Source organism: Apium graveolens, chromosome 4 (genome assembly GCF_009905375.1).
Source record: "Apium graveolens cultivar Ventura chromosome 4, ASM990537v1, whole genome shotgun sequence".
NCBI classification, from domain to species: domain Eukaryota; kingdom Viridiplantae; phylum Streptophyta; class Magnoliopsida; order Apiales; family Apiaceae; genus Apium; species Apium graveolens.
The window spans coordinates 303379865-303405755 of NC_133650.1; the positions used below are offsets into that span (position 1 = coordinate 303379865).

The 25891-nt window shown below is 35.9% G+C and overlaps 2 protein-coding genes and 1 long non-coding RNA gene across 4 annotated transcripts; all 3 read left to right on the top strand.

Moving 5' to 3' along the window:
- The first annotated feature begins 765 nt into the window (after nt 1-765).
- LOC141717281 (uncharacterized) lies at nt 766-2259 on the top strand. Its single transcript, XR_012573568.1, has 3 exons — nt 766-863; nt 1078-1201; nt 2125-2259. It is a non-coding gene; the product is annotated as an uncharacterized LOC141717281 (long non-coding RNA).
- A 6823-nt stretch (nt 2260-9082) lies between these two features.
- On the top strand, nt 9083-14809 carry LOC141721466 (WEB family protein At3g02930, chloroplastic-like). Of its 2 annotated transcripts, XM_074524402.1 has the most exons (5): nt 9083-9395; nt 9920-10235; nt 10443-13739; nt 13861-13899; nt 14271-14809. In XM_074524402.1, the coding sequence occupies exons 1-3, from the start codon at nt 9379-9381 to the stop codon at nt 13047-13049; spliced, it is 2940 nt and encodes a 979-aa protein (XP_074380503.1). In that variant the 5' UTR covers nt 9083-9378; the 3' UTR covers nt 13050-13739; nt 13861-13899; nt 14271-14809. The 2 variants fall into 2 exon arrangements, with proteins under 2 accessions (XP_074380503.1, XP_074380502.1); XM_074524401.1 differs by having other exon boundaries at nt 10443-13899.
- A 592-nt stretch (nt 14810-15401) lies between these two features.
- Nucleotides 15402-16515, top strand: LOC141721467 (norbelladine synthase-like). The gene is made up of 2 exons (XM_074524403.1): nt 15402-15639; nt 15887-16515. The coding sequence occupies exons 1-2, from the start codon at nt 15456-15458 to the stop codon at nt 16177-16179; spliced, it is 477 nt and encodes a 158-aa protein (XP_074380504.1). The 5' UTR covers nt 15402-15455; the 3' UTR covers nt 16180-16515.
- The last annotated feature ends 9376 nt before the right edge of the window (nt 16516-25891 follow it).

The following is a 25891-nucleotide window of genomic DNA, read 5'->3' on the forward strand; positions in this document are numbered from 1 at the left end:
TTCAAATTTTTAAAATCTGCTTCTTTAGACAAGGTTAACGAATTCCACTATATGCTAAAAGAAGCTATGACAAGGGAACAACCTTGGAAAATTAAAGAGCTCCTAACAGTGAAATAGATTATTGTATGTTCTTTGAAGTAGTAAAATTCCCTGAACAAAATGAATATGGGAAGGGGGAGACCGTGAAATCAGAACTGCCGCACCAGAATTTATAGGATCCTGTGCAACAAATTCCTATGATCTTGACAGGACTTGAGCAAGAACTTTGTCCCAGCAGTGGCAGTGAGACAGATAGGGGCAAGTGTTCTTTGGAATGACAGGGCGTAAAGAGCATGTTGTTTGTTGGAACGCAATAATCGTTTTCTGGACATACAAGTTACAAATGGTTTGGAAGATGAGAAATTAATGATGAAGCTACTAGTAACTTTCACTTCCTATACTAAGCAAAAACTTAAAGATTTTAATGAAACTACTAGTAACTTTCACTTCCTCTATTGCGCAAAAACTTAAAGATTCTAGAGAAATTCCTTGCGACAGAATATGTAGAGGACGGTGGCAGTCACGACAGAGGAGTTAAGTCAGAAGAAAAAACCTTTGCTCTGCAAGTTAAAGAGTATGAGAAACAAGGGTACTTGCAATATGAAGTAAAAGTCCAGACACGTCCTTGGGAAACTAGGACTATATATTGGGTTCTGATAACCTAATTGCATATTAATACTTGCTTGCTTCTTATTTCTTGTAGTTCTGAACTGGAAGAACACTATTTGGATGATTGTATGATCTGTTATATGTTTCCCTGCTTCTGTTGCAGGAATATCTTCTCTCTCGAAGTTCACTAAGAAGGATCGCGAGCATTGAAAAATGTACGTGAATGTGCTTGGTCCTTGACGTTTATTTTTTATAGTGTCCAAGTGGTTGTTTAGAGATAAACATTTCATATTGTTCCTAGAGATTATGATTATGCATTTTGGCTCGCCCATTGATCTCGTCAAAAAAAAAAAAAAAATTTAAGAATGATCTGATAAAAATTTACATTGTTTATCATTATGTATAACATTTCAATCTTTTTGGTCCTAGTGAGAGCCAGCACAGCTTTAGCATGCATGGACTTTTTTTGTGTGATCAGTCATCAGTAGAAGGCTCTGTTGTGGCAACAGTTGGCATCAGATTCAGACACACTGATGCATATAGTGTACTTATGGTAATTCCCTGATGCATGTAGTTTTTAACTCGTAGAAGTTAATTTAGCACATCGTCTTTTGCTGTCTTTGTGATAGATACTCATTATATGGTACTTGAACTACTTTTTGCATTTAAAATTGCAGTAGACTTCAAAACAACCAAACATAATTCCCCTTAGGCCCCTCCCCGGAAGTAAGGTAAGGTCCGGGAAGGGTGAGATTTACGTAAACCTTACCTCTAGTCCCATAAAAGACCAACTTTAAGAAAAATCTTCGTAATTTAGGAAGATAATGAAGGAATGCATGACACTTTAAGATTCTTAAACTTATGAGTGAGATGGAGCTGAGGAGGAGTTTGTTAGGAAGAAAATTCGTGGAATAAACGTCTAAGTGGAGGGTATATATGTAATATTTTGTATGGTCTACCTGTATTAGAGTATCTGCCAAAATTTAGTATTATCTAACTGTGGAACCCAATCATTCATTCTGATTTCTGAGGCTGGCCTTATCTGTCACACCTTTTGCATCCCATGTCTGCATTTTATAATGTTGAAGGGTCCTATTTTACAGCTGCATCTTAAAATCTTCTGTTTTTTCCCCTTGAGTTGACACTCTATAATGCATCTGAGCTGGCCAGTGAGTTGGACCTCTCTGTGATTGTGAATAGGTATTATGCAAATGTGTGTGTGTTTAAGTGTGTAGGTGCTCATGCCACATATAATATGTTTGGTTTAGTTTTGTTATTTTGTACAAACTGTATTCTTGCAAGACAGACAATGCACAAATCTTATATTCTGAAATTTATCATTGAGATTAAGAAGGTTGTGTTACGTCATATTATTCTAATTATACAGTTGTACATGCATATAAATATTATTGGAATCTGATCTCTAGCAAGCGATTATTACTAACCATCTCTACTTTATAATTTTTTCGCGGACAGGTAAATTCAAGAAAGGCTATATTAAGCGTGGATGGATATCGTGCCCTCCTACATTCACAAAAATTTCCAACATTAAATTTATCAGCTAAAAATTACATAAAATTACACATATGGTTACAATAATCGCTTGCAGGGACCCATGATTATTGCCATTTAATCCTTAAATCGCACTGGTATGCATAATAATGTAGTTATGAGCACATCAACAAATAGTTAGCATCCCAAATTTGAACAATGTGCTTAAGTGTATGATTATTGGATTAACTTTACCAAGTAGTAACTGAGAAGTCTCTAATTCGTTAAGAATTAGCAGCTTATTCGAATTAATCTGAATTAATCTATCTTTAAGTGCTGACCCTGTTGGCTTTTAGGTTCTGTAAAGATCAGAGTGAAAAATTATGAACTGTACAGCAATGATACTTTGCAAATTTTAAAAGCACTGATTCATAGGCACAAGTAAAGAAGGACCATTCTAAACTAATCTTTATACTTCGGCCAAAATTAATCAAAACCATGTAACGACCAGAAAGAGGAGGGGACAGGACTTGACTCATGAAGCTTCTGAAATGAAGTGCATGCGGTATATTTGTACTCATTTAACATGTTTCCCATCTTTCTTTTGTCTTTTAATCTAAACACGCTCGATCAAATTTAATTCGTGATCGCATATGAATATATATATGAAATCCCATATTATTATAAAAAAATTATCATGTATAAGATTACTTGGAAAAAAATTTGTAACAATTTTTGGGATCTCTGACATTTTCCTTCTAAATAATATGTACGTAAAAGGTTTGTATTTAGCATTAGTCTTGTATGATAATATTCTAGAAATCAGTTGATACGCTCAAAAATTGAAGGTCAACCGATTCAAATTTAAGCGAATACAATTAAATATTTAAATTATGTATATATAAAATGAAATAGTTTGCAGCATAAATTGACCCAAAAGCCATATATATATATATATAAGGGCTACTCCAATAAAAATCAATTTAGAATAGAAATTAAAAACCAAATAATTTTTAAAAAATAATTAATTCGGAATATAACACATCTGGTATACAAATCGATCGTTGAGAGATGTAGAAAAATATAGTGAAATCGGATTTTAAAAAAAAATTACGGTTTGACGGGAAAAATCAAATTAAAAATGGATGGGAAAAATTGAAATTGGGTGTGGAAGGGTGCAGAGTAGTTGGGTGGGGTGATTTAGGGGGAACCATTAGATTACCTCATTAGATTAGGTAGATCTAATGGTTTAGATTAATTCCTAGTTTCTATTTTAATTATAGTTTGTATTTGATCATTCTCCTATATATATATAGGGTAGCACTCAATGAAGTACCCTTTTATATAGAGAATCGTGGAGAACCATTATTAAAAAATATATAATATATAATTTATTTTATTTTTCATCATATATAATTATATTTTAATTATCAAGTTAAAAATCAAAGTTACACAATTTTTTTATTTAAAAAATCATTGAAATTATTAAAAAAAAAATTTGGTTCTATAACAGAATCACATAGAATCACACTTATTAAAAATTATTCCACTGTAGAATCAAATTTAAAATCAAGTAATTTTATCAAATTTTAATTGTTAAATTTTTTATTATATTTATTATTCTTGATTAGTATTGAATTTTATATTTTTTAAAATAAATTTTACAATTTATGATGAGATTCTATAATAAAAACAATGGTTCTCCCCAGTTCTTCATATAAGATGGTTCTCCACGGAGTAAAGACCTATATATATATTTGTTTAGAAATTGGATTTCTTTTGTTAAAATATCATGCAGTGTGAGAATAATTGCAATATTGAAGATATGTTTCACCTAATTTTGTATTTAATCAATTTGAGTTTCTGTTTCTTGAACAAGAAGAGGGTGGCAGGGTGTAATAACATAATAATAATAAAACTATAGTTGGCCGGTCCTTTTCTCACCATTAATTTTTTAATTAACCTTGTTTGGTGTTTGATTAATTTATTAATAGAATTGCAGAAGAAAACAAATGCCAAAAAAGTCCATGTTTGTATCAATTTATGCAAGGAAAATGTGGTTTGCCTAAAATTCCTTTTTTTCAGTCAAGTCACTTGTTTTTAGATTTGATTAAACCTTCTCAACACACTTCTTTCTTGTTCTGACAATAGAACTGAACCACAGATTCCGAATGGTATCTGCATCAAATAAATTGTACTCCAATCAAATTGATCTGACGATATTTCCGTAAAAATATTAGTGTAACAAAAATTAATGCCATACTCGTGTTCAAGAAGGTGAAGGGTTTGATTTGGCTTTCACGTGTAAAATTATTGCTAATACGATTTGCATTGAATGAATGGTACTCCCTCTATCCCTAATAATATTTTCTATTTGTGTTAAACACGTTTGTCAATGCATATTTTTTATTGTTAATATTTTTAATTTTGTATTGATATCAGTGTTACAGATTTTGAAAATCGGAACTATTCGGTTGAGGTGCCGATTTATGATTTATCGGACGATTTTTAAAAAATCGGATGATAAATCGGCGATTTATCGGAAATCGGTCAAATCGGATAAATATTTTTGAGCGATTTATCGGCGATTTTTGAAAAATCGGCCGATTTTTATAACAGAGATTAATATTAAATATAAAATTTTCACTGTATTAAAATACTGATAAATACGAATCCAACAAGATCACTCATGACTATGTTTGATATTATAGATTAGACGTAAATTAGTAGTCAATCGTCTACCGTGAACGGAACTAAAAGTTAAAAGAGGAAATGTTTAACGGGACGGAGGGAGTATTTATTTAAAAACCGTCTGCTTGGCAGATGATCCACGGTCACAAACGCGTGGCAATACCACGATTTAGGGACAACCAAGCTTATGGTTAGATCACGTTCAAGTATTGCAAAGTTGGGCATATTGATTCGCTCAAGTGCTGGACATGAATTATGTATCGACTTGATTTTGGTTTTATGTTAAAAGTTATTACGAGTGAGATTTACGTTCGATAGATGGTGTTCTGTTACATATACAGAGGTTGTTCTACATTCATCTGGTGACATCATTACAGCACAGCTTCATTCCAGCTCAGCAACTCCAGCTCAGCAAAGTTAGTTAGGGAGTTTGTTAGAGTAGTGCAGGCTTAAGGATCTTGATATATAAGCCAGTCAGTGTATTTTTGCTATTTGAGGATTGTAACAAACATTATACTTTCTATCTTGATAATCTCTTCTCTGATAATACAATTACATTGTTGAATCTTGTGTGTCTGATAATGTCACTGTACCTACTTCTTTACCTGCCTCTGTTCCTTTGATAGCATCTAGGCCCTCTGCCAGGTGTATATGGTTGTTCCCCCTGGCTATACTATTCCTCCTGACTTGCTTGTTATGTTTCCAAATCAACGGTTAGTTTGTCGTCTTCTCAAGTCCATTTATGGACTCAAGCAAGCACCACGTCAGTGGTTTCTTGTTTTATCCAAGGCTTTACATGCTTTTGGATTTGTTCAGCTGGTCAGTGATTCAAGTTTGTTTCGTTTTGAACGTAATGGAACTGTTGCTTTATGTTGATTTATGTTGATGATATGCTCTTAACTGGCAACAATGATGCACTGTTTACTAAGGTGGTTCAGTTTCTTGCTACTCATTTTAAAGTCAAGGACTTAGGTCCTCTTAGCTATTTTTTAGGCCTTGAGCTACACAAGTCTGATGCTGGCATTGGTGTTAATCAACATAAGTATGTGCTGGATATTGTTAAAGACTATGATCTTCTGCAGACTAAGGCTTCCTGTATTCCCATGAAGCAACATCATATTTTGCTGAGTGACACCAATACCATGTTCTTTAATGATGTCTCTGCTTATAGATAGAGCTGTTCACGAACCGAGCCGAGTCGAGTTTTGATCGAACCGAGCCGAGCTTTAATTTTTTTTCTGACGAGCCGAGCCGAGCCGAGCTTTCTTAACGAACAAAAACATGTGTTCGAGCTCGAGCTCGTTAACGAACGAGCCGAACACGAGCTTTTATCGAACAAAATCGAGTCGAGTCGAACCGATCCGAACACGAGCCGAACACGAGCTTTCTCCATCAAAAAAAGTCGAGCCGAGCCGAGCCGAGCCGAGCCGAGCCGAACCGAGCCGAGCTTAATTAAAAAATTCTGGTCAAAACACCGGTTGACTGTTAAAATAACAAACCAAATACTTTTATTTTTTTCTAAAAATTTTGTCATATCACTAAAAAATATTGATCTTAATATCCGTACGGTTGGATCATTCATAAAAAATTTTTAAAAAATCGAAACATTAATACGATACTAAACACTAATTACAAGTACAAGTCAAAACACCGGTTGACTGTTAAAATAACAAATCAAATACATTTATTTTTTTCTAAAACTTTTGTCATGTCACTAAAATATATAGATCTTAACATCCGTACGGTTGGATCATCTATAAATATTTTTAAAAAAATCAAAATATGAATACGAGACTAAACACTAGTTACAAGTATTGTTCAAACAAGTGGTTGATTGTCAAAATAACAAACAAAATAAATTTATTTTTTTCTAAAATTTTTATCATGTCACTAAAATATATAGATATTAACATCTGTACGGTTGGATCATCTATAAATATTTTTAAAAAAATCAAAACATTAATACGAGACTAAACACTAGTTACAAGTAAAGGTCAAAACACCGGTTGACTGTTAAAATAACAAACCAAATGCATTTATTTTTTTCTAAAACTTTTGTCATGTCACTAAAATATATAGATCTTAACATCCGTACGGTTGGATCATTCATAAATATTTTTAAAAAAATTGAAACATTAATATGAGACTAAACACTAGTTCTAACAACTATTCAAACAATTGGTCGATTGTCAAAATAATAAACAAAATAAATTTATTTTTTTCTAAATTTTTTATCATGTCACTAAAATATATAGATATTAACATCCGTACGGTTGGATCATTCATAAATATTTTTTAAAAATTGAAACATTAATATGAGACTAAACAATAGTTACAAGTAAAGGTCAAAACACCTATTGACTGTGAAAATAACAAATCAAATACATTTATTTTTTCTAAAAATTTTGTCATATTACTAAATAATATAGATATTAACATCCGTACGGCTGAATCATTTATAAATATTTTTTAAAAAATCGAAACATTAATATGGGAGAAGTACTAGTCAAACTACTAGTTTACCGTTAAAATAGCAAACCAAATATATTTATTTTTTCTAAATTTTTTATTATATCACTTAAATATATAGATCTTGACATCCGTACGGTTGGATCATTTATAAATAATTTCAAAAAATCGAAACACCGATCAGGAAATAAATACTAGTTACAAGTAATAGTCAAATCACTTGTTAATTATTAAAATATCAAATTAAAAAATTAATTTTTAATATCTGAATTTTTTCAAATTACTAAAATATATATTTTGACATTCTTATAGTTCAATAATTTAAAAATATTTATAAAAAATCTGAATAAAATTTATAATAATTAAATATATAAAAAATATTTTTTTTTTTATTTTTTTTTTCGAGCCGAATCGAGCCGAGCCGAGCTCGAGCCGAACATGCCAAAAGCTCGGCTCGAGCTCGTTTTCTTAACGAACACATTTTTGTGTTCGAGCTCGAGCTCGAGCCCTTAACGAACCGAGCCGAACCGAGCCCTTAACGAGCCGAGCTCGAGCTTGTTCGCGAACGGCTCGGTTCGCGAACAGCTCTACTTATAGACGTTTGATTGGTCGTCTTATTTACTTGACAATCACTCGTCCTGATTTGTCTTATCCGGTCCATGTGTTAGCTCAGTTTATGGCTGCTCCTCGTGAGTCTCATTGGTTTGCTGCCCTGAAAGTTGTTAAGTACATTAAGTGTACTTGCCATCAGGGGTTGTTATTTTCATCCAATCCCTCATTGTCTCTGACTGCATATTGTGATGCGGATTGGGCTAGTTGCCCTGCTACTCGTCTTTCTCTTACAGGGTTTTGTGTATTGCTGGGGGACTCCCTTATTTCATGGAAGTGTAAGAAACAACAGATTGTGTCCCGCTCCTCTGCAGAGGCTGAATATAGGTCTCTTGCTGATACCTGTTGTGAGTTAACTTGGCTTGTTTCATTGCTGTCTGAAATGAAGATTTTTGGATTAACTCCTATTCAACTGTTTTGTGACAATAAATCTGCCTTATACATAGCGTCAAATCCTGTTTTTCATGAACGGACCAAGCACATTGAAATAGATTGTCACTTGGTCCGTCAGAAGTTACAACAAGGTTTTATTACAACTCATCATATTGCTTATGTAGATCAGCCAGCCGATGTTTTCACTAAAGCTTTGTCTTCTTCTCAGCTGTCTTACCTCCTTTCCAAGTTAGGTGTCTGTGATTTCTCTTCGACTTCTAACTTGCAAGGGGATGTTACATATACAGAAGCTGTTCTGCATTCATCTGGTGACATCATTACAGCACAGCTTCATTCCAGCTCAGCAAAGTTAGTTAGGGAGTTTGTTAGAGTAGTGCAGGTTTAAGGATCTTGATATATAAGTCAGTCAGTGTATTTTTGCTATTTGAGGATTGTAACAAACATTATACTTTCTATCTTGATAATCTCTTCTCTGATAATACAGTTACTGTGAGCTTAGTTTTATAACATGTTCATGTGATCTTGCAAATATTGCAAAGCCGTGCATGTTAATTCGCCGGTTCTGAATATGGATTATGTATCGACTTGATTTTGTATAATTTCTACGGCTGAATTATTTTCAAATTTTAAAAAAGTTACTGTAAAAAAGTTTAAATTAAAAAAAATCTCGGGGTTAGAATTGTAAATACACATAAAGTTGATAGAGAGACAGAGAGGGACACTTTAAAGTGCTGTGGTGGTCACTTTCAACAGTTTACAAACCAAAGAAAAATACACTAAACTCCATTTTACACATTCTACTGCTACTCTGCTACTTCTTCTCCTTCCATTCTCTTTACTTCTTCTTGTTACTAAAATACACACACAATCTTGAATCTTTAAAAAAATCTTGAAACTTAACTTTTTTAAACTTAAAATCTCTTTCATTTCCCTCTAATATACACACACAGCTGCAACAATAATGTTGATTTATACCTACATTATTATATAATAAAGTAATCACACTTCTGTTTCAGTAGCATTTTTACTACTTCTCTCATCCACCCCAAGCTTTTCTTTCTCCTCTCCATTGCAGTCATGTCTACCAAATCTAAGTACTCTATCTCTCTCTCTCTCTCTCTCTCTCTCTCTTCTTGATCTAAACATATATGTATGTATATTGCAGTTTTTGTTTTGTGGGTCAGTTCTTTTTTGTTTGGTGTGTGTTAAAGTTTCAATCTTGGCGGTACTTTGTTAAATTTGTGTAATGGGTCTGAATTGATCAATCTTGGGATGAATCTTGATGGCCCTTTTGATGAATTGAGCTTAAATTGTATGGATCTAGCTGTATTGATTTAATCTTAAGTGTTTGTTTTTACTGTATTAGTATAAATGTTGCATTTTGTGTTTTCTTGGTAAATTTTTGGTAAAGTTTCCACCTTTATGTATGTCTCTATAAGTATATGTTGCAATTGTGTGCTTTTGTTGTCAAATTTTTGATAAAGTTTTCACCTTTGGGAGATATATCTTTGTAGATATTGCAATTTAGCTCGATTATTATTGATATGGAATATGAGTATAGATTATTGAAATCTTTGTTTTTAATGTGATTTTATTTTTGTTGATGTGATCATGGTAGGTTGAACAAATTATCCGAAACCCCTATCAATAAGGCGTCTATAGAAACTACCAATGCTAAAGCATCTTCAGGAACCCCCAATGCTAAAGCATCTGCAGGAACTCCTAATGCTAAAGCATCGAATGTGACTCCTAACAGTAAAGGATCACCTGCAACTCCTAGGATTCCAAAATTGAGCCGGGGAGCTTCAAAATCTGAGACTAATTCACCATCTCCCCTGCAAAGTTCACGCCTTTCTGTCGATAGTTCTCCAAGATCTGTTACTTCAAAGCCCTCAGTGGATCGGCGATCACCAAAGATCAGTACCGTTCCTGATGTAAGTTTTGGCAAAAAATGATATTGTTTGAGTTTCTCATTGTATCTGGTGATTATCAAATGGAATGAATAAATATTGATTATTAGCGTGGTTGTATATTTTTAAAGTGATGTCTTTGATCCTTTTAAGTGTAATAGGCACATTGGATCTTGTGAAATTGGAATCTAATTTGATCCTTACTGGCATTGTGTTTTGTACTGACTTTAGAAGCAACCGACACGGCTGTCGAAGGGATCGGTACTACAGGCTCAGCTAAATTTTGTCCAGGAAGACCTAAAGAAGGCAAATGAGAAGTTGGCTGAGGTTGAGAAAGAGAAAGAGCAAGCAATTGATGAATTGAAAGAAGCTCAGAGGTTAGCAGAGGAAGCTAATGGAAAACTTACAGAGGCTTTGGTTGCTCAAAAGCGAGCAGAAGAGGAATCTGAGATCGAGAAGTTTCGTGCTGTTGAGATGGAACAAGCGGGCATTGATGCAAGTCAAAAGAAGGATGAAGAGTGGAAGACGGAGCTTGAAGATGTGAAGAACCAGCATGCATTAAATGTTTCTGCTCTTCTATCTGCCAATCAAGAGCTCCAAAAGGTGAAGCAAGAACTAGCAATGACTACTGATGCAAAACATCAGGCGCTTTCCCATGCTGATGAAGCAACTAAGGTTGCTGAGATTCACGCCATGAAGGTAGAGAGTATTACAGCTGAGTTGGCCCAGTTGAAGGCTCTGCTTGATTGCAGGAACGAGCCAGTTGCTGACAATAATGAAAATACCCTTTTGGAGCTGAAATCAAATGTAGAGACATTAAAACAAGAACTAGAGAAAGCAAAAGCTTATGAATCAGAGGCCAGTAATTACAGTAAAATGGTTTTGCAGCTTAAATCAGAGATAGAGGCATTGAAAGAAGAACTTCAGAAAGCAGATGACTTTTACGATGAGAAGCTGGCAAAAACAGAGGCTGCTCTAGAGCAACTAAATCTTGAGCTGGAGACTGCAAAAATTGCTGTAGCTTGTGCGAATGGCAAAGTGAAAGAATATGAAGTGGAGGCTAGCAATCAGAGAACTATTGAGATGGAGCTTAAATCAGAGGTAGAGACACTTAAACAACAACTTGAGACAGCGAACGAGCACGAGGATAAGGTAGTGGAAAATGAAGCTGCAATAGAGCAACTTAATGTAGAGCTCGAGGCTGCAAGAATGGCTGAATCTTACGCGCATAATCTGCTCGAAGAGTGGCAAAAAAGGGTTGAAGAATTAGAGATCAATGCTGAGCAAGCAAATCGTCTAGAAAAATCTGCATCAGAGTCTTTGGACTCGATCATGAAACAACTAGAGGAAAGTAATGATTTGTTGCATGCTGCAGAATCTGAAATTGCGTCTCTTAAAGAAAAGGTGGGCTTATTGGAGATGTCATTAGGATCACAGAGAGGTGATCTTGAGGTCTCCGAGCGAAGTATTTATATGGCCAAGGAACAAGCTTCTGAAATGGCAAAGGAGATTGAATCATTAAAGTATGAGCTTGATACTGTGAAGGATGAGAAAATCCAGGCATTGAACAATGAAAAGCTTGCTGCTGACAGTGTTCAGACGCTGCTAGAAGAGAAAAATAAAATTATAAATGAGTTAGAAAAGTATAGGAAAGACGAAGAGAAAAGTAAGAAAGCAATGGAGAGTTTAGCTTCAGCATTACATGAAGTTTCTTTAGAAGCTAGAGAAGCAAAAGAAAAGCTGTTGTCTAGTCAAGACGAGCATGAAAATCTTGAAACGCAGGTAGAAAATCTAAAGCTGGTTTTGAGAGCTTCAAATGAAAAGTATGAGAGTATGCTTGACGATGCAAAGCACGAGATTGATGTCCTCACAAAATTGATCCAACAATCTGAGCAAGATCAGCAGGCTGCCAAGGCTGATAGGGAGCAAAGAGAGCTTCATTTGATGGACTGTCTTAATAAATCTGAAGAAGAAAGCTCTTCAATGACAAAAGAAGTTAGCAAGCTGGTTATGTCACTCAAAGAAGCCGAGAGTGAAGCTTCTGAAGCGAAGGAAGAACAAGTTCAGCTAAAGAATACCCTAGCCGAAGCTGACTCTGAGATAAAGTATCTCAAGGAACTTCTTGGGGAAGCAAAAGCTGAAAGCATGAAACTGAAGGAGAGTTTAATGGACAAAGAAAACGAACTGCAGAATGTTATTGAAGAGAATGAAGAGCTTCAGAGTAAAGAATCGGCTTCTCTGAATAAGGTAAAGGAATTGTCCAAATTACTAGAAGAAGCTACGATTAGAAAACAAGCTGAAGAAAATGGTGATCTTACCGACAGTGAAAAGGATTATGACATGCTCCCCAAGGTAGTTGAATTCTCTGAACAGAATGGACATAGGAAGGAAGAGAATACCAAATTAGAGCTACAACATATTCCAGAACTTGTAAAAGAAATACCTCTGGAGGAGAGTAATGTCTTGTATGTCAAGACAGTAGACTCTGATGCTGAAACTATGGATTTGGATGAAAAGCCCAAAGGGGATGAGAGCAAAGAGAAGGATAGCGATAATTCAGTGGAAGTTGAATTTAAGATGTGGGAAAGCTGCAAGATTGAAGATAATGATTTTCTGGAGTCAGCAGAGAAGGAATCCATCGAGGAAGTCGACACAAAGACAGAGAATGATAACTCCGACCAGTCTAATGGATTGTCTTCAACCGAAGATCCTTCAACAGTAGTTCTGGAGAATGGAGGAAGCTCACCAACAAAAGAGCTTGGCCACAAGAAAAAGAAGCCTTTACTCCACAAGTTCGGAAACTTATTGAAAAAGAAGAGTCCTAGCAGCCAGAAGTAAAAAAGAACAGATATGTCTTGGTTTATATCTTAGCAGAGATGTATATTTGCTATATCTTGCACACCTGATTTCGTATTTTAAATTACATGTTTCCATTTCTTATTTGCAGAACTGGAAAGAACTTTACCAACGTGCTTCAATTTTTTTATTGTTCCTGTTTTTGGAGTATCTTGTATGTGGTGAAGAGTATATTTACTCTTTTTTCCATTTCTGCTATCTAAAAGTTCATATAGTGGGGTGATAACTTAAATATGTATATCTTAATGTCCTTTATCAGTTTGACATGAAAAGATTGTCATCCAAGTCTATATTAGAGTTATATCTTCTTGCTGTCATTATTTTGTTCAACTATTGCTGCAAATCTCAGTTGCAAGGTTCATTTTGAGATGATTCTATTTATCTGTTTGTGTTTGTTTGTTGAGAAATGTTGAGTTGGATAAATACATTACTTCACATACATGTCCATCACCTACTCATATTGTTATATCCAATTATTTGCATGCGAAAACGTTTGAGTGATTGGCACAACGCAAGACAGAAAGGAGAAAAGCAACTTCTTCACTTATTTTCGAAACTTCAGCTTAAGTTCTTCCTCCCCTCCCCTTGTGCTTGAAACTTCACCAAGTTTACACTCTCTGCAGCTCAAACTCTTCCTATGCATGAAGCTTTAAATAGATTACAATTTACAGGGTATAAATTTGTTTTATATGCAACATTACCTGACAATTTAAGCTCTGCAGATGAAAATACAGTGTATAATTTTCTCTAAAATGTTTTTTTCTAAGTGTCTGTCAATTTATCTGCGTTACAGAGAAGCGACAGTGGATGCAAATCAGCTTATTGCAATACGGTAAATTTACATTGTTTTTTTTTATATATTTTATTCATATTTACGCATTAATTTAGCAATTAAAAAAAACTTAATAGGACATGAGATGGCGCATAAATTCAAACTACACACTATGGACAGAGGTGCACATTGATTTTCTAAAAATAATAACTGGATGGTGGAGCAAAGTAAATTTATTGTGTGAAAATGTAATGTGTGGTGTTATTGAAAGAAGGCAGAGAAATAGAAGCAAACACACACATGCATTACCATATTTTTAGCTAGATCATGCAATTTTAGAGCCATATGCCACCACAAACATATTTCGAATTGAAGATTAAAATTACAAATATCTAGCTATATTAACAAGTTATTATAACTTTCGAAATCAGGTAAAGCTCACGAGAAATGCAGAAGATGGGTACTTATGGTCATAATTGTAAGATGGTTGTTGCGGTGTTACTGTTGTGCTTGGTTGTGATGGGATCATTTGTTAACGAGGTGAAGGCTCAGGGTAAGCCTGCTGAATCTCCTTTGCCTGCTCAATCTCCACCGCCTGCTGGGGCTGCGGCTGGGGCTGCTGGTGCTGCGGCTGGTGCTGCGGCTGGTGCTGCTGGGGCTGCTGGTGCTGCGGCTGGGGCTGCAGGTCGGGCTGCGGTAGGGGCTGTGGCTAATCCCATCTGCTACAAACCGTGCTATGAGAAGTGCATGATCGGAGGAGATCGCAATGCTGCTTCATGTGAAGATGCATGTAAGGCTCAATGTGGCACGCTCCAGGCCAAAAATATGGCTCATCCTACGTCTGCACGTGTATAATTATCTAATGTAGTAAATAAATTACAGTGTAACTGAAAATAGGAAATGAATAAGTGATTTCTAGTAGGTTTTGTATCTTGTAAGAAATAAATTACAATTTTCTACTCTTTTTTCATTCGATGTCTAATTTTTTTTTCGAGGCCTCTGTATATCAACTGTTAGAGAGAATGGATTCATATACGGTGTTAGGAAGAAGGTAGCGATACGACTGGAAAGTTTATAAACTTTGCAAGTTCTTTTGTTCCCTGACCCCTGTTTCAAGCCGAAGCAGGGCCGGCCCTAGACATTTGGATGCCCTAGACGAATTATAGGAATGGTGCCCCTGTTTCAAGCAGAACTGCAGAAGTATTTATATTTATAACATGACTTAAAAGTAGGGTGGCATAAAATGGTTACGGTTTGGTTTTCGATCGTTTAATCTGGGTTTGGTTTGATCTAGAAGAAGTTGTAATTGAATATCTGTAAATTACAAAATTAAATCCAAAAAAGTCATTACTTTAAGTTGAAAAGAATTTCAGTGTTCAAATGTTCTTATTTCAACGGTTCACTACCTCCGGCGCCAACCAAATATGAACTTATCATTCAATTAGTTTTATTAATCAATTTAGAGTTTGAAAATTAAGTTGCCAAACAGACCCTTAGTTAGAATATGAACTTGATCAAAGTTAACGTTGTACTATATATACCAAACTTAATCAGAAAGCATATCATATAACTCCACTCATACTAAATATTTGATCTGTGAACATATAAAGAAAAAGATGGCTGGTTCAGTTAGTGGTGAAGTAGAGGTAAATGCACCTGCAAGCATGGTCTGGGAACTCTATAGATCTCTGGAGCTACTTACTGTTACCAGAAAAGCACTCGATAAGATTGTTGATAAAATCGAAGTTTTGGAAGGTGATGGTTCTGTTGGTACCTTGCTCCAATTCTACTTTCATCCAGGTATAACTTTTACGATATCTCAATTTTGATTAATCTAATTGATCAATGTTAAGTTACCGACTCTCCTAAAGTGGCAGGAGGAACACTTGACCGGCACACATGACTGGTTACTTAACATGGTAGTTTTAGACAGAATAGTTATTAGAACTCAGACGAACTGGTTACTTAACATTATCTAACTAATTAATCAATCTATTACATTGAAGGAATCTATATTTACTGTCTTTGTTTTTCTGATGATGATCAGGGGCAGTTCCATTTTCTTATTACAAGGAGAAGTTTACAAAGGTCGACGACGAGAAAATGGTGAAAGTAGTGGAGGTTGTGGAAGGAGGGTTTCTTGATCTGGGATTCAAATGGTATCTTGTTAGGCTTGATGTCATTGCAAAAGATGAAAAAAGTTGCATTACCAGAAACACAATCGAGTACGAACTTAAGGAAGACGCTGATCCAAAGCTTGCTTCTGTCGTTTCGATTGATCCACTAATGGCTATGATGAACATTGCTGCCAATCATCTGGTTTCTGGGATCAAGGCCTAAAAAGTTTGTTATGCACTTGCTTTAAATCTGAATAAATTGTTGCTTGCTTATATAAATCTTCGAGGCAGCTGTTGTTTACATGCCGAATAAGTGGCTAGATTTGCATCCGAATATTACCCACAACAGAAAAGTTTTTTCTTTTCTAATTTATTTGGTTCTCCAACTGCAATGATCACAACACATTCATGCATTGTTTCAGTGCATAGTTTGTGAGAGTGTACTGCGAGTCGTAACATGTTTGTTGTCGTGCATTATAGACTGGGAATAATTTCTATTCTACCCTAATTAAGTTTTTCCAACCATCCCGTGGTTTTGCTTGGAAAGTAAATTGTGTTTTGTGTTTGTTTCTCTATTTTGTCAGAATTGTTTGTGTTTTATGTTATCGCACTTTTTGCGACATGTTTTTAACGAAAAATTGACAGAAATGAACTGAATATTACAAACTATTACCAAAATAACCGGATATGAAAAAATGGTCATATTTACCCAATTGGTACCCATCTAGCATATGTGTATAGAATGTATTACACTTTTCCCCATTTGTCCCGTTAACCGCCGAATAAAACCGCCATGCAACCGCCTTCCAATTATAAATCGTATATGATAATGAGAAAGTTGAATTGGTGCCCTTCTCCAATCCTATTATAAACATATACATATAAATACTCGAATCCCTCTCGGTATATTTATATTATGAAAAAAAAGGAACTAAGAAGGATGAAGGGATGAAATGGACTGACGATGAAGATAATCATATACGCATACAGTGGAAGGGTATTTTAGGATACCTAATTAGTAAATGCGTAAATTATGTAAAAATTAGGTATACTCCTTCATCAGTTGCATATCTTGTAATACCCCTTTACCAATTGCGTATTATATCGGCTATTTTTGCTCACTTATTAATAAATGGTTATTTATGTTATGAAGTTTAAAAAATCTGGCTATATTTGTCTTTTACCCTATTTTAACAAATTAGGCAATGTATTAAATTGTTAGACCGTGTGTTCAACAAAATCCTAAATTTCAGCAATACTAGCGTAAAAATGAAAAATTAGTTCAACGGTGATAGGGATAAATAAATCATGATTGTGTAATTAAATATTACATTAATTATAAATGATTTGGGCTGCTAGGCCCAATAAGGAGATGTATGACATTCAGACCAAAAAGGTTAACACAGTGATCAGGCCTGATGGACCAGATCAGGCCCGAGGGAACAAAGAAGACCCAAAAACCCTGAATATTAATTAATTTCGTAATTAATTAATAAGGGAAAAATCAGCTATTGAGAGGAGTCCCGATAAGGACATAAATCCTTGCAGATTAGCCTCAAAGGAACCTAGAATGATAAGGAATCAGTTTCCTACTATTTAGGACTCCAAAGTCCATTCTAATTCTGAGACTTGGCTACCAAGTCTCCTATACCAAGTCCAATTCAAGGACTCCCACATCTATATAAGGGGCCTCACCCCACAGACTAGAACTACGTTTTTTGGCTTGATTCTCTAATTCACTGAGATACGTAGGCATCTCGTAAAGGCAGAGTTAAGCTACGAAATACGAGAGCAGCCATTAAAGGCCTTGAGCTCACGCTCTTTAGTAATAAATACAACAATTATATATACTAGTTTTTAATCCATAACATTTGGCGCCGACTGTGGGGAAGACGACAACAATAACCATGGCGAGAACACGGAGAACGGTTAGAGCCCTTGAAGGAGGAACACCAACGGGGACAACCCAAGTGATTTCTTCAATTGTGGAGGTGCCTCCTCACTCAACCTATGCAACCACGCAAGGAGAAGCCCAGATAGGGGCAACTGAACCTCAGCAACAAAGGACGATCCCCTCGGCTACTGAAGGTACGAATCTTCAAGTTCAACAAGTACATGCACCTGTGAATTCTCGACCCGTTGGGTATTGTAATAACCCCAATTTTTGGAATTTTTGAAACCCTGATGAATAGTAACTTTTGCTGATGATGCTGATTAAGGAAAATTATCAGACCACACTACATAGGAGTACTGTTATGGAAATTCTAAGATCGTATTAGTATTCCATAAAGTAAATAAGTGTATGTAAAGATTGTCAGGATCCAAATTCGAACACTTTGATTTTTTTCCCGAAAATCCACCAGGTACCGAAAGAATTGAGTATAAAATAACATGATTAAAAGGATTTAAATTCAAGTATTATAAGAGAGGATCATAAAAGGAATATAAAATATTGAGAAAGGTTTAGGGGAACCCAAGTAATAAGATCCCGGGTATGATCTCTCAAACGATAAACGAGAACGAAAGCTAAGCGAACCGTAAAACAGATAACGACCATTAGCCAAGTAATTAAGCACTAATCAGATGGGATTAGTGGGTTGTGACATCATCCAACCATAAGGTTTGGACAAGTGTCCTTGTGATGATGTAATGGAGGTGATGTCATCACTTTATTAAAGTTAAAGGAAGATATTTACCAAGGATTAATCCTAGCCAAGCAAATCATTTCACAAACTTTAGAATTCAAGAATCAAGCAAGCTTTCTTCTTCTCCCCACCTAAACTCTCGGTTGGTTTTCTTCAAAAACCAAATCTTAGCTTCTCTTGCTCTAAAATCACAAGGTAATTACAATAGCTTCCTTACCTACTAGTGAATGCATGGTAGAAGTTTGGAAGCCAAATTTTATTCTTAACCTAGGCAAACAAATCATCAAAAGTGATGATGAATAGTAACTTTCAAGAACTAATGTTAGTTTTCTTCATTTTTATGAAATGTTAAGGTTATACAAGCAAAGATCAAGGTTCTTTTAGGCATTCAAAGCTCTTGGGTTGTGTTAGGAAGCTTCAAGGAGGTATAAACAACTTTCACCCTTAACTTATAGTTTGAACTTTGAGTTTTGATGAGTTTATGGATGGATTAATGTATATATAGAAATATCCATGTATGTATAGCAAGATCCATGTATGTTAGATAGTTTGGTTGGATTTGTGGTGATTTTGGATATGAATCTTGGTTAATGGTTAATGAATCTTAAGTTATGGTTAGTAGATCATGTTTGTGGTTGAATGAGTTGGAAAACCTTGAGATTATGGACTGACTTTGCCTTGATCTAAGTTGTGTTTGATGTATTGTTGATGGTTGGGTGGTTTGTAGTGAATTGGTAAGGAATTGGAGTGGTATAAATATTGGTAATCGCGTAAACATAGACGTCGTAATGCCCGATTTACCTTAGACTACTTTTGTTCTTAACATCAGGACCCGTAAACTCACTGTTAGGTTTTGACCATTGCCATGATTAGATAGTTCATGTTACAAGCTTCGTTTTGATATGTGGTACGCTTGAATCCGATGTACGGTTTAGGAGAAACGACTGTTTTAAGTAACGGCGTTTCGCGAACGAACCATTACCCCTCGCCTTACTTTGAAACCTTAGTTAAGGTCCTTAAATGACTAATTGGAGTATGAAACAATTATGTAAAGTGGATTAGGCAGTTGGTAGGGTACTCGCGAAAGAATCGCCTTTAAATTCTTAATGGTTAATTTATTAAAAATGGTGGAGCCGAGGGTACTCGAACGACTTACGTGATTCGTTAAGCGTAGAAGGGACCATAAGCAAACGTTAGGGTTCAATTGGTTAAAGTCTAGTTTCTTAAGCGACCGGGGTTTAATTTCGACTTATGTTGTTGTTCATAGGTTATCGGACCGACTCTAAGCTTAAGTCTATCTGGGAACACTCAGACAAGTTTTCTACCAGTTATACTGTTGTTGTGATGTTAATATGTATATGCATTATCTTGTGATAAATGCATGATTGTTATTAGCAAATCTTGCGATATATGGGAGCATGTTGATATGGTATATATGCATGCTTGTTTCATAATCTTGTTATCTAAGTGTTGATTCAATTGCTTATAAGATGTATAATACCTATGCTAGAGATAAGCAGTAGTCGTGTATACCCTTAGTATATGGGACCCAAAGGTGAATATTTTTCTAAAACCGGGAGTCGATGTTCCCGAGTATAATATATATATATATATATATTTATATTTATATATATATAAGATATAGTTTTCAAGACTATTAATCGAATAAGGTTTATTCGATAACTTTATTTTATTTAATGAATATTATTTTGAATATTCATTTGAGGACTTATGACTCCGCTTATTTATTAAATAACATTCTTTATTCTATTAAAGAATAGTGTTTCGATAATCAAACTTATTTTCGATTATTCAAATAAAGATCTTACTTTCGTATAAGTATGTCTTTGGTTATTCGTTATTCATTTCAAGTATGAGTTTTAAAACTTCTACTTCAATTATTTTAATAAGAATTACCCTTCATGGGAATATTATTTAAATAATAATATTCAGATATTTTCTAATATATCGGGACTGATTTATTTTATTAAATCAGCAGTACTCCAAACATTCTTAAAAATGTTTTCGAGTCTTCAAAATGATTTTTAAAAGTTAGGTCGGATCCCAAAACTCATTTTTATATTTAAGATCTTCCTTTCAAAGGGGATTTAAATACTCGCTCAAAACCTGAGGGATCCGGCTCTGTGGTGTATTTTATATTCGCAACAAGGTTGCTGTTTTGATAAAAGAGTTTTTGATTACTTACCCAACACTCAGGAAGTAAAATTCTTGGAACAAGTTAATCCATTAACAGGCATCGCCTGGGAAATATCGGTGAGTTTTCCTTTCCAACTAAATACGACTTCTTGGTGGAGCCGTATCAACAAGTTTCTACTTGGGGAAAGGGGGGACGAGCTTTATGTTTCAGAGTCATGGATATCATCAGAACTAGGAGTGGCGTAAGTGGTCGAGTGGCGCCGGCCCAGCCTTATTATATTGGCCCAAATGGCCTGGAAGTTCCGCTAAGACGGTCCATTCCTTAGGAGTCCAGGGTTCGGTTGACAAGTAAATCTGACTATTCTCCTCTACATGTAGAAAATGGTGGGGTTGCACTACTGCGACTGATCATCGTAAGTGGTCTTCCTGGCACGGCAAACTCCCGTAATGAGTTCATCATCCAGTTGGATATTTCTGCCACACTACCCAGAGCACTTCGATAGAAAGGATACGGCTGGGCGATTGTTGAGTGTTGGCAGGGTCGAGTTTTCAAAATGATGTTTCCATCAAATGAAGTATCTCGTACTTTATTTCATTTTGATGATATTTCAAAGATTGATTTTATACAAGTTATGTCTTGTAGCTTCATCTATGTGATGAACTATTTATACCTTGAACGGTGGTAGTTCAAGTAGTATTCAGAAAAGATATAAGTATATTGGAGTATCTTGTAACTTCATCTTTTCAACTTATATCTAGTTAATGATTATCTTATGCATGATAAAAATTTTCAGAAAAATGTTGAGACAAGGCTAGATATATGAGATCACCTTGCAACGATATTTTTATACAGTTATAAATTGGAACCCTATGTATATTATGCGTGGAAGAGGATTTCCAAGATTTTGAAAAGTATATATACATATATACTGATTATTGTGCGACTTGGTCGCGTTAAGATATCAAACTTGGTTCATTTCTTCTTGACCAAGACTTTCATGAGTACTATGAGAATGCTCATATATTGTAAATTATTATACATATTATTTCGGTGGGCTTGTTGCTCACCCTTGTTTTCTTCTTTCATCACACAAAAAAAGATAGACAAGATGAACAGGACCAAGCTCCCAATTTACGAGCGGATAGGAAACGTTCCGCTGTTTCCTGTAGGCATTGATGCCGCTGTAGCTGAGGTAGGAATTACCAATAGGCTAGGCTTTCAACTTCTGATGTACCAGACTTATGTATATTTATGAATTGTAATAATGGCAAAGAATATGTAAAATTTATTCAGAAACCCTTTTTAGGTGTAATGGCTTATAATTGTGGAATAAAATGATTTGTGTTATTTTTGGATATTCATCTTTGAGACTATAACTTGTGGTGTGTGTGTATATTGTGGGGTCACAGTACGCAGTAGTTGGTTGACTGTTAAGATTAAGTATTGATAAGGGAAATTGAACTCGTGACAACCCGAATCCCCGACCCCGGATTTGGGGGTGTTACAGGTATGAATATTCAACTGTTGTTACTACTAACCCCCCTTATGGGATGCCCCTTTACCCCGAGGTTGGAGGATGCGGACATGCTGGGCGGAGTGAAGCACGGGGGCAATCGCCCCTATATACGAGGTTTGGCTCCTATCCCTGAGGATCGGGAATTTTCTGGTCCTTACACTGAAAGAGACTCTGAATCTTCGAATGATGAAGTAGCCCCAAGAAGGAGGCGTGCAGGCAAAGAGCCGATGGCTGATGGAAGCCAACGTCCTCAAAGCACCCAAGGGATGAATCCCCAAGAAGTGCAGGAAAGGATCAGGGCTCATGAGGCTGAGATTCAAAGGCTGAGGCGCGATTTGGAGACGCACCAGACCACCAGACCCCAAGCACCTCCTAGGGGGAGAAATCCTCCTCATGTCATAGACCTGGATGGTCCAGTGCAGAGAAGGGTTGTTGTCCCAAGGGCTGATCCAAGCAATCTTCTTCCCCTTGGAGATCCTGATGATCCTACTCCACCCTTCACTGAAGGAATAATGAATACCCATATCTCAAGGAAGTTCAAGATGCCAACTATCAAAGCTTATGATGGCACGGGAGATCCCGCTAATCATGTTAGAACATTCTCTAATGCACTGCTGTTGCAGCCCGTGAATGATGCTATTAAGTGTCGGGCCTTTCCTCAAACCCTGTCGGGTATGGCTCAAAGGTGGTATAGTCGCTTGCCCCCAAACTCTATTGGGTCGTTCAGATAATTAAGTCAGGCTTTTATTAAGCAATTCATCAGTGGGAGAGTTCATGAGAAAAGTTCAGCATCTCTTATGAGCATTGTGCAGGGAACAAAGGAATCCTTGAGAGATTACCTGAATTGTTTCACAAAGGAGGCTTTAAAAGTCCCAGACCTGGATGATAAGGTAGCCATGATAGCGCTGCAACAAGGAACTAGGGATGAGTTTTTTAAGATGTCCTTGGCCAAACGTCCCCCCGAAAGCATGTTGCAGCTCCAGGATAGGGCAGGGAAGTATATCAAGGTTGAAAAAAGCATGAGGAAGACCGTAGTAAGTAATGAGCCCACTGGAGGCAAGAAGCGGAAAACTGATTTGGAGTTATTGCTAAGGACAAGTATCTTAGAACCGAGCAAAACCCTGATTCAAACCCCAAGAAAGGAGGACCTGGGCAAAAGTTCACCGAATACGCTAAGCTGAATGCTCCTAGAAGCCAGATCTTGATGGAAATCGAGAAAGATCGAGATATTCATTGGCCTAAACCCTTGAAGGCTGATCCTGCCAAGCTAGATAAGAGCAAGTATTGCAGATTTCACAAAGATGTTGGTCATGACACCGATGAGTGTAGGCAGCTGAAAGATGAAATTGAGTTCCTCATTTGAAAAGAAAGATTGAACAAATACACTGGAGAAGGAGGGGATAGAAGCAACAACGTGAGAAGGAACTTTGATGACCGAAGGAGAGATCAAGAAGATCATGGGAGAAATCCCCAACCTAGGGGACCGATGATAAATACAATCTTCAGAGGACCGCGCCCCAAGGGCCTGTGATCAACACAATTTTTGGAGGACCAACTGCTGCTGGGTTATCCAAGAACTCCAGGAAAGCGTATGCTCAAAAAGTTATGCATATTGTTGGGGAAGCCCCGAAGAGGGCCAGGACAGGAGTAACAATGTCTTTTGATGATTCTGATCTGGAGGGTGTGAAATTTCCCCATGACGACCCGTTGGTCATAACCCCGATAATAGGGAACAGCCCGGTAAGAAGGGTCCTTGTGGATAATGGTGCTTCAGTGGATATTTTGCTTTATGACACCTTTTTAAGGATGGGATATAATTACTCCCAATTGACCCCAACCGACAAGCCGATTTATGGATTCGCAGGAGTGGAATGCCCCGTAGAAGGGATAATCAAGTTGCCAACAACCATAGGACAGGAACCAAGGCAAGCAACTCAGATGTTGGACTTTGTGGTGGTGAAGGTTAGTTCAACCTACAACGCTATCATGGGAAGAACATGGATACACGCCTTTAAGGCAGTCCCTTCTTCTTATCATTCAGTTATGAAGTTTCCGACTCGAGATGGGATTGGAGAAGAAATAGGAGATCAAAAATTGGCTAGAAGCTGTTATGTGGCCTCTTTGAGGGCAGATGGAGTTGGGGGGCAGGTTCTTCCTATTGAAGATCTGGATATCCGATAGAATGATGAGAAAAAGGGGAAAGCCAGCAGAAGACTTGGTTTCAATTCCTTTGGCCCCCGAAGATCCTGGGAAGGTGACTTTTATTGGAGCTGAAAGGAATATGTCCTAAGTCCAATCATGTATTAGGATTTAGGAATAACTTCCTGTGTAATCTGTTTTGATTTCATTGATATTAATAAAAGATTTGTTTTATTTTTATTACGGGCTCTATCTATTTAAGTGTTTAAATAAGATATGCCATAGTTTAGAGTAAAGCTTTTTAAGGATTATGATGAGATCATAATAGTGAGACCTAAAAGATGATAACTCTAAACTTAAATAGTTCCTGATCATAGGATTACTAACTGGTAATTAATAATCCGCAAAGATCGGTACATACTATGCTTGCTTCATTATGAAGGATGTCTGTTCTCATAGACATTTGTGTGGTGACACTATAGCTAGTATGTAGGTGCTTATTATAAAATAAGTTCACTGAACATGACTCGCACAGCTGAACAACTGATGGAGTTCACTCACGTGTCAGCAGTTGTTCACATAGTGATAGTTGTACAAGTATCCTTAGACTTGAGGTCATCATAGTCATCTTATGTACACTGAACTATGCTTTGGTTTAGTTCTTAGTCTCCAGGGACAATTATTAGGGCTCTCTGGGTTTAGGAATTTGTACACGAAGATAGTGTATGATCAATAAAGGATCTACCCCTTCCAGTGAAGGAAGCGAATGTTCAAGGCTGATCCACTTATGCTAGTTCAGGAATCTCTAGCCAGAGTGAATGAAATTAGAAAGGAGTTTCTAATTTACATAGAACTACGCATAGTAAATGGTAAGCAAGTGATTGAATTAGATAGACTTGACACGATATCCATGCCTTGTATTTAATCGGGACATTATAGAGTAGAAGGAGTTTATTGTAAGGTAACTATTCACTGAATAGGTTCTTGGTATTCTAAGCAGTGAATTCATATTATCCGGATAGTCGCGATATGCTGAGAAGTATCCCTCACGATGTAGAATAAATGTGATTAATTAATTAATCATATTTAATAAATTAGAGAATTTATATAAATAATGATAAAATAGTTTTATTATTATTTATTTCTACTACCGGCTTAATATTGAACCTACAGGGTCACACCATAAAAGCAGAATGATTTAATGGTGGAGGAATTGATTAATAATGGCTAATAATTATTTATTTGTGAAATAAATAATTAATTGGAAAATTTAATAATTGATTAAATGAGATTTAATTGATTATAAATTAATTAAGAAAAGTTCTTAATATTATTAATTAAGGATTTAATTTTTTGGAAATTAAATCAAGAGAGAGAATTATTTCTAAAGTGTTTAGAAAAAGGATTAATAATTAAAAGGTGTTTTAATTATTAATGAGAATAATAAATGGGATAATAATAATAATATTTATGGGAA